The sequence below is a fragment of the Letharia lupina genome, assembly GCF_014066315.1.
Source record: "Letharia lupina isolate WasteWater1 chromosome Unknown contig_14, whole genome shotgun sequence".
Taxonomy (NCBI): Eukaryota; Fungi; Ascomycota; class Lecanoromycetes; order Lecanorales; family Parmeliaceae; genus Letharia; species Letharia lupina.
The window spans coordinates 924,616-939,581 of record NW_023502983.1 but is presented as its reverse complement, the minus strand read 5'-3'; the positions used below and the strand labels follow the sequence as shown (position 1 = coordinate 939,581).

The 14,966-nt window shown below is 49.6% G+C and overlaps 3 protein-coding genes across 3 annotated transcripts; 2 read left to right on the top strand and 1 right to left on the bottom strand.

The window, feature by feature from the left end:
* Window positions 1–710: 710 nt before the first annotated feature.
* HO133_002234 (uncharacterized protein) lies at window positions 711–7,382 on the bottom strand (the record flags this gene model as incomplete). Its single annotated transcript, XM_037293161.1, has 8 exons — window positions 711–848; window positions 901–3,726; window positions 3,801–4,284; window positions 4,776–4,786; window positions 5,655–5,853; window positions 5,910–6,122; window positions 6,176–6,837; window positions 6,984–7,382. 8 exons carry the CDS (start codon window positions 7,380–7,382, stop codon window positions 711–713), a joined length of 4,932 nt encoding a protein of 1,643 aa, XP_037150814.1.
* An 872-nt stretch (window positions 7,383–8,254) lies between these two features.
* On the top strand, window positions 8,255–10,588 carry HO133_002233 (uncharacterized protein; the record flags this gene model as incomplete). The annotated part of the gene is made up of 9 exons (XM_037293160.1): window positions 8,255–8,377; window positions 8,463–8,485; window positions 8,540–8,756; window positions 8,812–9,079; window positions 9,368–9,684; window positions 9,743–9,858; window positions 10,152–10,216; window positions 10,266–10,423; window positions 10,493–10,588. The coding sequence occupies 9 exons, from the start codon at window positions 8,255–8,257 to the stop codon at window positions 10,586–10,588; spliced, it is 1,383 nt and encodes a 460-aa protein (XP_037150813.1).
* Window positions 10,589–12,122: 1,534 nt separating this feature from the next.
* Window positions 12,123–14,552, top strand: HO133_002232 (uncharacterized protein; the record flags this gene model as incomplete). The annotated part of the gene is made up of 1 exon (XM_037293159.1): window positions 12,123–14,552. One exon carries the CDS (start codon window positions 12,123–12,125, stop codon window positions 14,550–14,552), a length of 2,430 nt encoding a protein of 809 aa, XP_037150812.1.
* Between the last annotated feature and the right edge of the window lie 414 nt (window positions 14,553–14,966).

Below are 14,966 nucleotides of genomic sequence, written 5' to 3'. Positions count from 1 at the left end.
TGGTGACTTGTGAGATTGTCAAGGGGACGTAAATTTTGAAAGTACTGGTGCTTAAATCTGCTTACTCCATGTGTTGCGTGTATATGTATAATTGCCCAGGAGTAGCGAAGTGCTGACTTGAGGAGTAATATTGAAAATAGAAGTTGGTGTGAATATCCCAGAAGACAGCAGGTTTCTCGCATCACAGATCGTGAACGGCCATCCAACTTGCCTACCGATGATTGGTGACCGCTGCAAATAGCTGTTAATCGACTATCAACGAGGTCGCAGATTACAAGACAATAGCAAAGGTAGTAACACAGGGCATTTACTTATCAACGTAATACTACGACTAGTCTCCTGGGTAATATTGGTCCTCTCTATATCATTGTATGTGAGTAGGTGATCGTAAGTCGACCTCCGTCCATTGAGGCGAACATGCCTGAAAATGGTGGACAGGGAATGAAAACGAGTACTCGAATAATATTGGGCTATGCTATGCTTGCTGTACTTGCTATCGCTATGCTCTTCTAAGGGAACCGCTATTCGTAATGTATCGATATCGCGTAAAGCTTTTCGGGTATCTTGCTTGGGACATAGGCTATGCTGTTTAAAAGAATAAAGACAATCTTTCCGCGAAGCGACTATCCCTGTATGTGTATAACAGTTGGAGCTCGTCAGTTATGCAGTCGTCTTGGAAGACGATGACGGGTAACGCAGAATGATGTAGATTAGTCTTCCACGATGATATCGGCGTCGGCGGAGGTATCGTGAGGGTCAGAAACTTCTTGCCCATCCACATTGACAACGATACGGCGGCCTCGCTTGTGTCCCGGAACACCGTCCCTAGAGGCGCCAAAGTCCAGTACCTAGATGAAGTTCTTAGCAGTTGATTAAACGCATACCCATCGGAAATCTTACCTCGATGTAGGTTAAATTGTTGCGCTGGACGGCAGCAACGCATCTTCGCTCATTGAACTTAACTTGCCATACTCCGCTTAGATCGGTCAACAAATCTTTGACGAAGTCGCCAGTTGCGACGTCCCACATCTTCAGAGTTCGATCTGACCCAGATATGACTTTCTGGCCGTCGTGTTGAAAGCAAGTGATCGCGCCAGTATGTGCACTCAATGTGCTTCTACAATGCCCGTTTTCTGGGTCCCATATTCGCAGAGTCGAGTCAGCTGCGGCAGACACAAGACGATCCTGCTGCAAATCCAGAAGACCCACCAAAGATGAATGGCCTTCGAGGTTGAACAACACGGTCCCAGTTTCGAGCGACCAGACCTTGACGAGGTTGTCCATCGAGCCACTGATGCAACGCTTTCGTTTGTTATCTAGGACAACGCTATATACCTTTTGAGTATGCCCTTGTAGACGGTGGAGGGTTTCCCCCGTTGAGATTTTCCATACTCGTACACTGCAATCATAGCTTCCACTGACGAGCGTATCGGCGTAAGCAGCAATTGCACGAACCGAATGATGGTGACCAGATAGAGTACGGACAAAGTATTTACAATCGGCGTTTTCGTCTGGTGCTGGTCCTGTTTGGAAGAGTGGCGCATCTCCAGGTTTAGGCAATTTCCATACTCGAAGGTTTGAATCTCGAGAACCGGTAATGATGAGTGGCTGTTTCGGCATCATTTGATTTCGACTCTTGCCTTCGACGGGCGTGGGCATCAGGATTTGCAAGCATCGTACAGTAGATGTGTGCCCCTGAAATACTTGCGTGCATTTACCTTTCTCGATATCCCACACTCGGACAGTCCGGTCGGTGGAACCGGAGACCAGGACGTTACCTTCGTATTGCAATGCCCAGACGCCTCCTTCGTGTCCTTCGAGTGTGGCTCGGAGGGCGCCGGTCTTCGTATCATAGACGTTGATGTTAGAATCATCACTGCCGGTGAGAATCTTATCTGCGTCAAACTGCAAGCATGTTACCACATGCCGTTGATGTGCTCTGAAGGCTATGTGGCGAGGTGTGACTTCGTCTTGCATCCAGGTCTTACGAATGATGTGATGTCTCATGAAGATCGACTTGAACAGATGCAAATTCTTTAGACTCGGTAGCCCAATGCGAGGATATGGCACTGCTGCAGCGGCCGCATTGGCAGCTGCATATGGACCGTCGGCCGATGCCATGTCCAGCAAAGCTTCGTCTTCGAGGTCTATTGAATCGACCGAGGCCGAATGAATCCTCTTTTGGTACTTGCGACTTGATGGCTTCGACTTTGACTTTGCTTTTCGCTTTGATTTCTTGGTCTGTGGAGTCGCAGAACCGCTCTGTGAGGCAGCAAATGGACTCGTCCCTGAATGTTCTCGGTACATGCGTGACGAGACCGACAAATCCGTATCCGAGGGGTTTGTCGAGAAAGCACTAAGATCCTTTTCATGGTCTTCTGTCTGAGATTCAGACTGCCAGCCCCATCCCTCGCGGATTGCCCTTGGGAGCTCGCCTTCTGGCAAAACGTAATTATCGACATCAAAGAGACGTTTCCATATCTTCTCGGAAGAATCAATGAGCTGCCTCCATCTCTTCGAAACTTGAGCGGCACGACAAAGCGTCTTAACATCAAGGTTGCCGATCACATTGATACAGAGCTCCACAGGAAGAAGCCTTAGAAAATCGCACTTGAGTGCCGGGTTGACCACGTCAGCGACAAAATGAAGTACTGGCTTTGAGCAACGACGTAAGAATTGATACATGAGATAACTTTTCATTTCCTCGGGCATGGCTTCGAAAGTATCGACCATTGACGGCAGGCTCAGAAGAGATCGTGTGGAGATCTGGCCGTTGGCTGGGGCCACTTCCTTGGATGCTGGTTCTGATGTCTCTCCATTCAGGCAAATGTGCAAAGCTTCGTCGGAAATGCTTGATCTCGTGCTGTTCTGACTCTGAGAGAGTAGAGATTGAAAACTTCCAGGGGCATTTGTACGTCCCAGAATAGGTTGCTCAAAATACCCTCTGCGACTCTGCATGTTCGCCGCCGCAGTGACTGGAGACAGACTTGGACTAGGTAGGCTAACATCTTGTGCAGCAGTCGTATCGAGTATAGTTGGCCTTGGACGATCTGGCTGTCGGAATTGTGGAAAAACCTCATCTTCATCATTCTCCATACGAGGAGTCATGGCGGATCCGATGCCCAGATCTCGCCACGCCGATTGGACTTCTGAATCTTCGATCATGTCATTTTCATGATTGGCAACACCGTCCTCTCGAGATGTTACTCCTCTTGTGGTCTCTGACCTGGGACTCAAGATCTGAGGATCATCCTCGTTTGCTGCAGATGCATCGAAAGTGCTTGACACCGGATCTTCCCTCTCGTGTTCCTCCATTGCTTCTGACAGCCACACTGGGGGTGTTTGGTTTTGGACAGTATTGCTCCTACCAAGATGCGGAGTGATTGGTGTCGATGTCTGAACGATCTGCAATCTTGACTGTGAAGCTTTTCGTGTTGAAAAGTCAGCGTTTCCCAAGCTTGAGCTTGTATTACCTCCTGACACTAATCTTCTCTTGCGGGGGACTTGCCCACTGGCCAGCGTAACGGCTTCTGAGATGGATACTGGTGACGCCGATCGCTTCCGCCTACTACTCGGAGCTGTGCTGGACGCTTGCTGATGTGATAACGCGTCTGAGCTTCCCATTCGTAACTCCTCTGGTCTGGGTCTCTCAAAAGCATGGTCGGATTTTGCAACGGAGCGTAGCGCACCGTCAGACGCTGTTAAGGCTTTTTGCTGATGCTTGAGCTATAAAGGAACACAGATTGTTAGCCAGAAGCTTTTTTCACCTACCTAAAACGATATTTCATAGGTTCACACACCTTCTCTAGAGTTTCAAGCGTGTCGTCTGCTTCCTGAAATAATGTTGGTGTCCCATCCACATCGAAGCACAATTTCTTAATGGATGTCGGTGTTGGTGAAGAAGCCAAGGGATACAGCTTTGGATCCAAGTCATATAGATGCTGGGGAGCCTTCATCATGATAGGTGGGAAATTGGTGGTAGTCGTTGTAGTCGTAGTGACGACTGTAGTCTGAGTAGCTGGAGCGTAGGAGAATTGTCCCAGCGCATCCTCGGACCGGATACCCTCTAGTGGCTGTAATGCTTCTTCCTGCATTGCCTGACCTGTCAACATAGTCGGTGAAGCAGCATTCGACTGCGTGGGAAGGACAGTTTCAAGTCCCCGAGAGGGAGGGTTCATAGTAGGATGAGGTACCATAGAGCCGTCTTGAAGGGGGAAGAGACCATAAGACACGAAGATGACACGAGCGGGAGCGCGTTGTACTCGAACAATCTTGTATGGGACGCTATGGTTTGTCTGTCATATTCAGCGGCTCATGACCGTATTATCGGAGCCGCTCCGAGAGGTCCCAAGTGTGTAAGTAAAGGTGCCACGAGTGGTGCGGTGGACAGAAGCCAGGTGGGGAAGTCGCATATGCAGGACTGATTACGGGAAAATTGGAGCACTCGCGCCAGCCGATTAACGGTAACTCGTGAAGAGGCTTGAGCCGAGAACAGTGGCGTTTCGGTGAGGGACAGACCAGTGTCAAAGTACTGTCACAGAGTCCGGCTTGGCTGTTATTGACTCTTTGACTAGCATACACAGGAAAATAAGGAGGATGAGAAAGGGAGAAGGAATTTTGAAGCTGAAAAGAAGGTCTGGGAGTTACTGCTGTTGGGAGGTACAGTAGTATAACGCTGCTGAGAGGGGCGGTGACGGAGCGCGGCTGATAATTGGGGCAACGACCCTTGAAAACGCCAAAATTCTGAAGGAGACTTTAGGCATTCTATTAATTACCCTCGACTTTCCTATTGTTAGACTGTCAGACTGTCATACTGCAAAATGTTCTTCAATTTCGCTAACATTGTTACATCAAGCCGTCTTGTCCTCGCAGTTGTCTAAAGCCTAGACCTGTTGACCTTGTGAAATATTCATATTACAGAATGGTTTCGCTCATCTTCACTACCAACTCTGAAATTCCCTCCTTCAGCTCGACATTCACCGAGGATCTAGTACATGCTTGAGCTCAATATCGAGAGTTAACCATGTCCTACTTCCCCGTACAATCTTCCTCGCATCATGCACTCAACTCAATAACGAAATGAGAAGGGCCCGTGTCCGTACATTGGGTAAGTGGTGGAATCACCCCTGTTGTTCGTGACGGCACCATAGGGCATCTGAGAATGGGGAAGTCTATTGTCCAAAGGAGTGTACACCGGATATGGCGGGTATGCTGGAGCTGCTTGCCCATAGATGGATCTATAGGCAGGATGAGGGCCCTGAGCTGGTGCTGTGGGGCGTGGCGGCAATCCCCAAGGAACTCGTCTACTGGAGTTGGAAGCGCTCGGGGGGTTTGATCGCCTGTCTCGTCTGTCTGGAGTAGAAGATGCAAGCTCTGTCTTGGGGTGGAGGATTGCGGTCGCCGAATGCTCTGCTTCGAAGTACCTCTGCACAAGGTTGCGACCTGCTTCGCCAGGAACCCTAGAGAAGACGTTCGTGAGCACAGCCCAACCAACCGATGAGAACCCTCCTTACGTGTTCTAAAAGATTTCGGAGTCAGTACTTCTCTTGTCGCATGGTTATAGAGTCAGGAGACATGTCTCAGGAGGCGGAAAAGGTCCCTGGCCCCCAAGATATGTTGAAAAGGGGAATGATGGGTCGGAAAAGGTAACTCACTGCATGTCTCAATTGGGTGACACGTTTGTCATTGTAATTCAAGTCGTCAAAGGCGGAGAATTCAACATCTTTGGCAACGATCCATCGCGTCGGAATCACTCCTTCATTGCCTTGAAGTCCCTCTGTCCAAATATTAACTTCCCTCTCTGGGTCGAATGGTCCGGACATTTCCGCCAGACCACAGTACTTTCCACCATATCTATGACTGCTTAAATGGTCAACGAAATTCTCTCCACCAAAGGAAACACACCATACCTATGGGTGATGGAAAACATGAAAATGATCTTTTCCCCTGGCTTCCTGCTCTCCCAAGCATTTTGGAGCACTCTATTTGCACCCTTCGTTGATGACCAGACTTCGTGTTCCACCGAAGCTCGCAGGTTATGGATATTGGTCGATTTCATGATGAACACTTTCGACTGCCATTCCGTCAGCTGATGGATGTCCACATGCAACAGCAACTGCGACCTACTCCATAGGGAAGAGAGAGTGTTTCAGGATCAAGACTATAATTTTGGTACCTCAGATGAACGCGCAGCCCACTCCGTGCTCGGCGGTTCTCTTCGAATGGAAGACCTTTGCGTGACCATACTGGTGGCTCTTTTGCCTCGATGGAGCTGACTTCATCCGGCTGAACAAGGCTATCTTTCCTGACGACTTTAATATCATCTGGTCCCAATACCTTCATATTTGCTGGTACCTGCGGTTTTGGAGCTTCCAGCTCTACGCCTACAGAACATTGTCGAGCCTGCGGGGCTTCTTTCAAGTCGGAGAGGGATCGTCGCCGTTGAATTAGAGTACAAAGTCTCGAGGGTTTGACAAGCTGTGGTGTGAAGGGTCGTTTCCACGGTCCAACCTGACCGAGAGCTAGCAACTGGTACGGCTCTTCATCAGGCGTTGAGCTGAGGACTAGATCCGCAAGAGGAGACCGGGTACGACAATTAGCACTCATAACGGACCGCTCTACTTTAACAGATGGGTTCTGATCTCCCATCGCCGCCAAGGTCCTAGGCAAAACGGCAGATCTAGTCGAAGCAAGATGATCTCCTACAGCACCGAAGCTGCTCGTTGTTCTCCCGCTCGATGAGGAAGAAGACGAGGTGTATGCGTAAATGATGGATTTTCCGGTGATAGCTTCCCCAAGAATTAATGACGTTGGCGCGTTGCTACTCGGTACTTGGATCTTCCAGTGTTCGGAGTCAGTCGTTATTCTTCGAGATGGCAAAGGGGTGACAACACAAGGCACGTGAGTATGGTACTCTCGAAACATGCCTCTGGGTTCTCATTGGGGTACGGATTTGGAAGAATTGCTCCGAAACGTAGACGTACCTGCAGTCCACTTTTGGATCGGCCGGTTGCCCTGCGACTGCTACCCCATCTCAACGGCATAAGAGCCTGATCGCTTGGTACCTTTCTGATAGTGTTGATTGCCTCGTCTCCCGGCTCGACGATTGGCAGACCTTGCAGGAGTATCTCCTCATCTTGCAGTGGATCACCCTTCTCGATGTACTTCGGCTTTCGAGAGTCCTTTCGATAATCAAACGGCTCGACATCTGGAATCTTGTTGGCGGGAGTCCAGCCTGATGTGTGTTTTTGACGACGATATGGTCCGCAGCCCAATTTGGAGAGCCGCGCAGATGGAGTATCTCCTTGCTTGGAGTAATCCGAAGGTAGTATCGACCTATTGCATCTTGTAAGCTTCGGCAACGGAAGATATGCTAAAGACATAGGCAATCTCCCCATCTATTGGCGAATCACATCGTGAAAGTCCAAAGTGTACGGCATTCGCGGAAAGCTATGATAACAGCTGCAAGTACTAGGAGGGGTCATGAGACACTACTCACATCGTGGACAAGTGAATGCTTGGTTCTGGGATATTACACAACGGCTGATGGTTGTGTGGGGCCCTTGAAGACATGTGTTGAGCCAGGTCAAACTATGGGTCCCTTAAAAGACTGTCGACAACTTGAACCACGTATGCAAAGACAGGCCTCGATGGCGGCAAGAGTCAAACAAGAGGCGTAAGTCGAAGAGAAATGTGGACGAGAAGGATTTGGGAAAGAAGGAGGTGGTGAAGGTAGTTGATTTAGTCGAGGTCTAGTGACAATCTACATAGAGATCGTTCGTGGCTTGGCATTCGAGGACAGACTCTGCAACACACACTGGTAATCGAGACGGATTTTTTGATTTCTGAGGTCAATCTCTCTCTTCGATAACACAGTCCAAAATCATGATCCCTGGCGTCCAAGATTGGTCCATAAGCGTGGTCGAAGTTATCCCTATTTTCAGGCGCTAGTAGTAGTAGGCGCTGTCCTCCATTTCCTCCATCTCGACTCTTGCCATCTCAAAACTCCCCATGACAACTGTATTATATCACAGGAACGGAACAAAAAATTGGCAAGGCCAGTGTGAGTTCACAATTCCAAAGCTTCCCCAGATAATACAGTCACTGTTCAATAAAACGTGCTCACGGGACTCGGTAAATCTGGTGCTTTGGTGTTGGCCTCCGTTGCTGATCGATGAGTTGAATATACACTTCCTGCTACCAAACACCCGTCATCTCCAACCACCAACCCCCAAAACTGCTCGGCTCCTTAAATATGGTTCAAAACAAAAAGACTGTTCAACGTGGGGATCAGGAAGGCACTTCACTCGTCACACCAGAAGCCATCTCGCTTCACGTGGAAGATCAGGCCGTCAAAGAGAAGCAAAGCTATGCCATGGTAACAGGACTTCTTCAAGTTTTGGTACACATGCGGAGTCCCGGCATCAAAAGACCTCCCGCTAACCTCTTCATGCGACATTAAGCTAGCCAGCATTGCGTACCAACGGTACATCATGTGACTCATTGGCTGTCGCGGCCCGTGAGCTGACTCCATTCACAGGAATCTCTTCCCCAAATCGTGTTTCGAGATGCGATCACCCTCATTGATCCGCACAGAGGCCCGTCGCTCTTACAAGCAGGCCCACGCTCGCTCAAACACAACCAGCAGCGATAATGAAATGACACTTTTAGCAACTGCACTGGCACAACGAGATCAACCTCTCGTAGTCTTAGCTCCAGGCCAGACAGATGGCGTTGACACACTGCTAGCTTGGCTGGTACGTGAGCATCAAATCTCAGATGCTTGGGAACTTCCTGATTTTCCTTGCACAGGATGAGATATCCAAGGGTCTACTCGAACGCTCTTTGGATGGCGTTCAGTTCAGCATATATGCGGACAAATCGAGACCTTCCGAAATCCTGGAGCTGTACACATTCTCTTTTCAATACCGTGATGGGAAGGACGGTGAACGACGGCTTATGGGGTTGACGGCTCCGGGTGGTGGCAGCGGCATGATTACGATTCGAAGCGTTAGATCTGGCATGGTCAATGTGATCGACCAATTCAAAAATTATCAGCAGCAGCTCCCCGCACTTCCCAGTAAGTTGTCTCGGGGAAAGTGCCGTGATCATCTGTACTAATGAAACCTGTGAAGAGGAACGATACTTGATGTGTCACCTCTTTCATTCACCCTATGCTCCTCGGCATCATCGACCACCGGGGTTCCATACCTGTACAGACACCAACATGGCTGTCATCGAGAACGGGTTATGGTATATGAAGCAGCGAAGCTTCGGGTCAATAGACTCGGGCATTCATCGGTACAATTCCTCGAGCATCTGATTCCTTGAAGTCTCACTGATTGGCTTAGCATGCGCCTGGAAATAGGTTTCATGGCTCGCACCGATGCCGCGCAAGAGCCCAACCATCGGCCAGTGCTTTCCCAGAATATGGAGTACACAAGGACTGTGTCAAGGACCCTCAAGCCCGATCTCGAAAGGCGCTTTACAGATCAGGCCGCTCCGCCAGTGGGCACCTGGATGGAAAAGCGTCCTAGAGGCATCAGACAAGCAGATGAGCAGGGAGATTCAATTAGGCTGGAATTCTCGCAAGGTGGTACTGGAGATTCAGATAGATCGACGAGGGCAATAAGACAGACCATTAGCCCAGGACCTCCTAGCAAGGACTCGGGAGAAAGCGGTAAGGTGAGCACGAACCCTAAATTATTTGGGGATTATTCCTGGCTAATGTCACATTTAACAGATACACGATACGTTGAGGGGTGATAGTCTTCTGCCGACCCAAGTTATGGAAGCACGTGACTCGCCAACACGACTTACATGGAATTGGAAGCTGCGGGCAGGAAAAGAACTGGAGATGTGCGTAAAGAGAGATAACCAACAGTGGGTTGCTGATCGAGTCGTTCGCTGCGAATGTTCTTGCGATCTAGAAGAAGTGCCTATGGTACTTCTTGACCCAGCGACAGCCATTACTTGCCATGCTAACATCAAGTCATTTAGCTCCAATGCATTTGCTGCCAAAAGTTGCAGCATTATCACTGCTATGGGTTTGCTTTAGAGACGCACGTACACGAGCATCATTGCTATCAATGTCTTCTTGAAGATACGCATGGACCGATTTTGGGAGACATGAAGAGAATCGCCATTTTCAGACGAGCACTATGGATCCTGTACGAAAAAACCCCCTCGTCACCCGCAGAATTCGCTCAAAAGCTGCGTTAGTGATGCCTAAAGCTTGGACTGGGCAGAAAGCTAAAACACTGCAGGTTTTGATGGAAAGACGACACAGGGGTTGATCAAGCGATTGGATGAAGGCGGTTACCTGGCTTCTGGAAGGACGCGATTATCTCCAGTGACCGCCCCCGAGCAGTTAATGTTCAGAAGACAACTCTACTGTGATCCTCTCACGAGCATCAGTGGTTTCGTAAGTACCTCCCCGGGCTCCGGCTGTCGCTGCCATCCCAAGAAGCATCGCAAGCGCTCACCGTTTTAGTATGAGCCTCGAGCCAATACCGTACCTGCGAATACAGAGACCGACGATGAGGACCCTCGGTGCAAACGTATAAAGACCGGACGTCACGAGAAGTAGGAGGCCTCTGTGTACAGTTGCCTAGCTAAGCTGGACTTATTTACGCTTGGTTTGCTGATGCTTCAATGGCTATCCCAATATCTGGCTGTTGCATTACGCTGATGTACAAGCGCTGAGGCCGCCTTTACCTTTTACACCATATGGAAGCATGACACATTTTAGGAGCATTTCTTATGATCCACAGTAGCGTTCGAGCCATCACTGACGCTTTATTCCTTCCCAGAGGCATGCAGAAGTATGTCGCACATGAACATGACTCGGTCGAGATGTCCATGTTTCAGATGTTCTTGAGTCAAGAATCAAGGCGCTAGCTGACCTGTCAATCATGTGCTACAGGAGTGACCTGGCGGCTTTACCCACATATTCCACAGCTATACTGTACATTGCACTCGCTGATCCCTTATCTCGTGACGCAGGCTTTCACCGGGCGGTGGCGATTCCAAGAGTTGAGTTTTGTATTAACTATCGGGTGTGTGCCGTGGTTTCAGTTCGTTTCCACTTGAGCGCCTCGTGGCTGTTGTTTCCAATTCCCATTTCGTCCCCACGAGCTGGGAAGATGTCAATGTGGACGGTCATGTGAATGATGTGTGCCGAGAAGTCTATGATGTTTGTCGACAACCATGTGAATACCCCTTTTCTCGCGCTTCAGGTTCTTGTGTGGCGAGCCCACGTGGCGTTACTTTAGTTCAGGAACTGCCTTTGTGGCAAGCGTCTTATTCTTATTCTTCTCCTTCTCCAACTTTGCCCACGCAGCCTTACCACTGCTCATAATCCCAAGGTCAGGACAGGTAGCCTTTCTTCACTTTCTCACGGACTTTTATTGAGTAAAGGGGGGAATGAGAAGTCGGTATCAGGATTGGCGACTAGACCCAACTCAGACGACCAATAGCATGAGTTGCGCCTAGCTCCGAGCGGGATCCTCGGCTCAACGACGCCATTCTCAATTTCTCCCCACTGCAAGTCTCCGTCTCCGTCTTGGCCTCCGTATCCAAAAGGCTCAAAGCCAAATATGGTGTGTGCCTCGTGGGCCGTGGGCTAGAGTCTAGAGAGTACTCGGTAAAGTAAGGAGTGCTACCTTACCCTCTACTTTCTAGCTCCTTTGACCCCCATGTCCGTCCACGAAATTTCAGGCATGGCAGGGATGGCAGGGACGGCAGGGATGGGCTCTCACACCATGTTGCTTGTGTGTGTGGAGAGGGAGGTGTGCAAAGCTCCGCCTTAAGCCCGCAGCTGCCATTCTTCTTCATCTGTTTCTCCAGCATCAAGTCTCTGGTATACCATACTGGCAATAGACACTGGCGTACACGGATACGTGAGACCTCCTTACCATCAGGGAAACGCGGAGATACTGATCCACTCAAGATTGGACGAACAAGCTTCAGTGACGCCAAGTCTACAGAGCCACAATTAAAGAATGCTGTTGTGTGCGATCGAAACGAGCTTCTTACATATGACTTGCGCCTCCACTTAACCCAAAAACTTCTACTTCCATCCCATCAACTCTTGAGCTGTGGCCGTCGACGATTCCACCGCAATGGCTCGTTCTTTCAAGATCTCGTTTCCCCTACCTCGAAGGCCGAGTGCCTCTCCTCATGCGACACCTGGTTCACAGTACTCAAACCAAAGCAACATCGATGACTCTCCTCTATCTCATCCAGGTGCCAAGGCCGAGAAAGTGCTGGGATCCTTAGAATCGGACGGTCCTATATTGAAAAAGAAGCAGTCGAAAAAAGGGAAGAAGCAGTTGCGAAAATACCCCAGCTTCATGAGCGTGACCCTGTCTGACGTCGATGCCGAATCTGTCAAGACTCCGGATGAATTTCCGTTTCCAGGCATGTACACCCCAATAAGTGAATTGGTGTCCCAGCCGACACAAAACAATGGCGGGCAAGGATCCTCACCCTTGCTTGGGGAGCACTATATGTTTGGGTCTACAAATGGGGGGACTCTCAGCAACGCCTCTAGCCCGCGAGCCCGCCGCGTCGATTCATCCCCAACCTTGCGGTCTCACTATGATCCAAAAAAGTCACCGCTGTCGATCTCACAACAAACATCTGCCTCTTCGGCGCGAGATATGGCGTTGAGGAAAGGCTTCCCGCCAATCTCTAGTCCACTGAGCCTCACTATGGTAGAGGCAGTCGTATCTAACGAACCTGATGGACTACATTCGCGCAATATATCTACGGACACTAAAGTCTCCGAGAGCTCCAAATTATCTGGAAACTCAGTCAAGAGGATCAATAGCATTCCAAGGAGAAGACCATCGGTCATGGACCCGCCAACGCTACATCCAAATGCCAATCGAGCTTTTCATGCAGTCTCTCCGCCGCCAGCTCTAATAAAAGCAGCATTACCGAAGCCTCTCGGTCCACAGAGCCAACAAAAAATGTTGTTCAGCCGGCCAAGGTGGTGGGCAAAGGTAAAGACACAAATGCCCCCGTTCATTCCCATCGAAGACCAGCAGCGCCAGGAAGACTTTGATGATGATATACCATTCATCAAACTCAATGTGAAGAAGCCAAATGCGAAGCCAAAAGCAGGTATGCGGAACTGGTTTGATGGGTTGGAGGACGAAAGAGCTTCATCGGGCGGCCATCGAGATACTGAGGCTTCGGAATATCGGATACCCGAGCCATACAATCCTCCCCTCAGTATACAGGAGATCATGACACAAGGAGCCCAGTCTCCCCAGATCCCATGGAGGAAAAGCTCTTACAGCAACAAGGGTGAACCAACTACACTCTTAGATCAAAGAATGAGCTTTCGGTTCAATTCTCCTCCTATACGCAGTCTTTATAGCGGGTCGTCATCACAAGCTCCAGAGGAGATGAGCACTCCCGGAAGCACGCCCGGAAGTCCCGATGCTACGATTATACAACCAACGATCAGCCGCAAAGGACCACCCCCGGGGATGGATCTAAAATTGGTCAGTTTCCTTGAGCTCTCATCCTCCGAAGACGAAACGGAAAGCCGTTCCGACGCACCTTATCGACGCCATCGCATTCGAGCAAGCATTGAAAAGGCTACCTACAATAATGAAGTCTCGGTCGGTAACGCGCAACGGGCTCAGCCCGTCAGGCCACGGTCAGTAATTAACGGACGCACCAAACCTCTTTCGAGAAGATCCAACAGCTCAGAAAAGGTACCGCCCGTACCAAAGATCCCAGACAAGCCGAGGCTCAGTCAAAGAGCTTCTTCAGTGCGATGGCGCGAGATGATGGAAGACAACGCAGGAAGTACCGAAGGCACTGTCGACAGTGGGGAGAGTTCTCTTTGTGGTAGTATGGATGCACGAAGAGCAAGAACAAGAGTAGAGCAGACTATCCGCAAGAGCAAATTCATGAAGGTCACGTCGGAAGAAGAAAAGCTACTAGAGGCCATGCGAGATAAGAGAGCTAGCATCCGCCAGGACGACTTTGACAAAGGATTCAAAACGGCTATGCAGCTTCAGGACATCGTGGCAAGGCCAAATACTGCAGGTGCGGATGGACGAGCTTCCCGATCCTCGAACTACGAATCTAGGTCTTCGACATCGCATCCACCACAAGAATATGCAAATCAAATGAGCAGAGCAAATCCCCGTTTTTCTGCCTCCGCGGAGGATCTTAGAATCCAAGACGCCTATCCCTTTCCCGAGGTACCGTTGAATCGAAAAGGCTCCGCTGGATTTATTTCACCAGGTAAACCATCCCCCAGTTTGAGTTTCAGCCCCTCGGACATCTTACCTGAGACACCGGCGAGTCATAACTCACCTATTACACCGCCTCCTGGGCACGGTGCGTTGAGCGCTTATGGTCGTAGCCTGACGCTGTCTCCACCGCGAGGGATTACAACGATGAACAAGATCAGTCATGAGAGGAAGAGAACTGGAAGTAGTAGTGTGGTGGACCTTGATGGGGTGGAACAGCAGGCTCAGGTCATGGATGAAGATGGGCTGTCTTGGGTGGTGATGGATAGATGGTAGGGAAAGAGGTTTGGGAAGATGGTGGAGTGTTCAGTGTATGAATAAGAGTTGGGCTCTGATCTGGGAGGAAATGGATGAATAATTTTCCGTTCGATTCTGGACGTATGTATGGCATATACTCAAAAATGTACATGGGGCAGAATGTTAGACCTATGTGCCAGAAACTTCAATGTCTCTTAATTATCACAGTGGTGACAGCGCTGATCTCTTACCGAGGAGTTAGGATTTAGGATTTAGGTTACTCGTAGGGCTCAAGCCCTAAGGTAATCTAAGCAACGCTAAAAAGAAAACAGACCCTGAAACGTCACTGTACATCAAAATTGGTGAGTCTTTTCTGCATCGCACGGCAAACCTCTGTCTACATAGAAATCTACAAATTCCATGAGACGAGATCACTTCCCAACATCGACACAA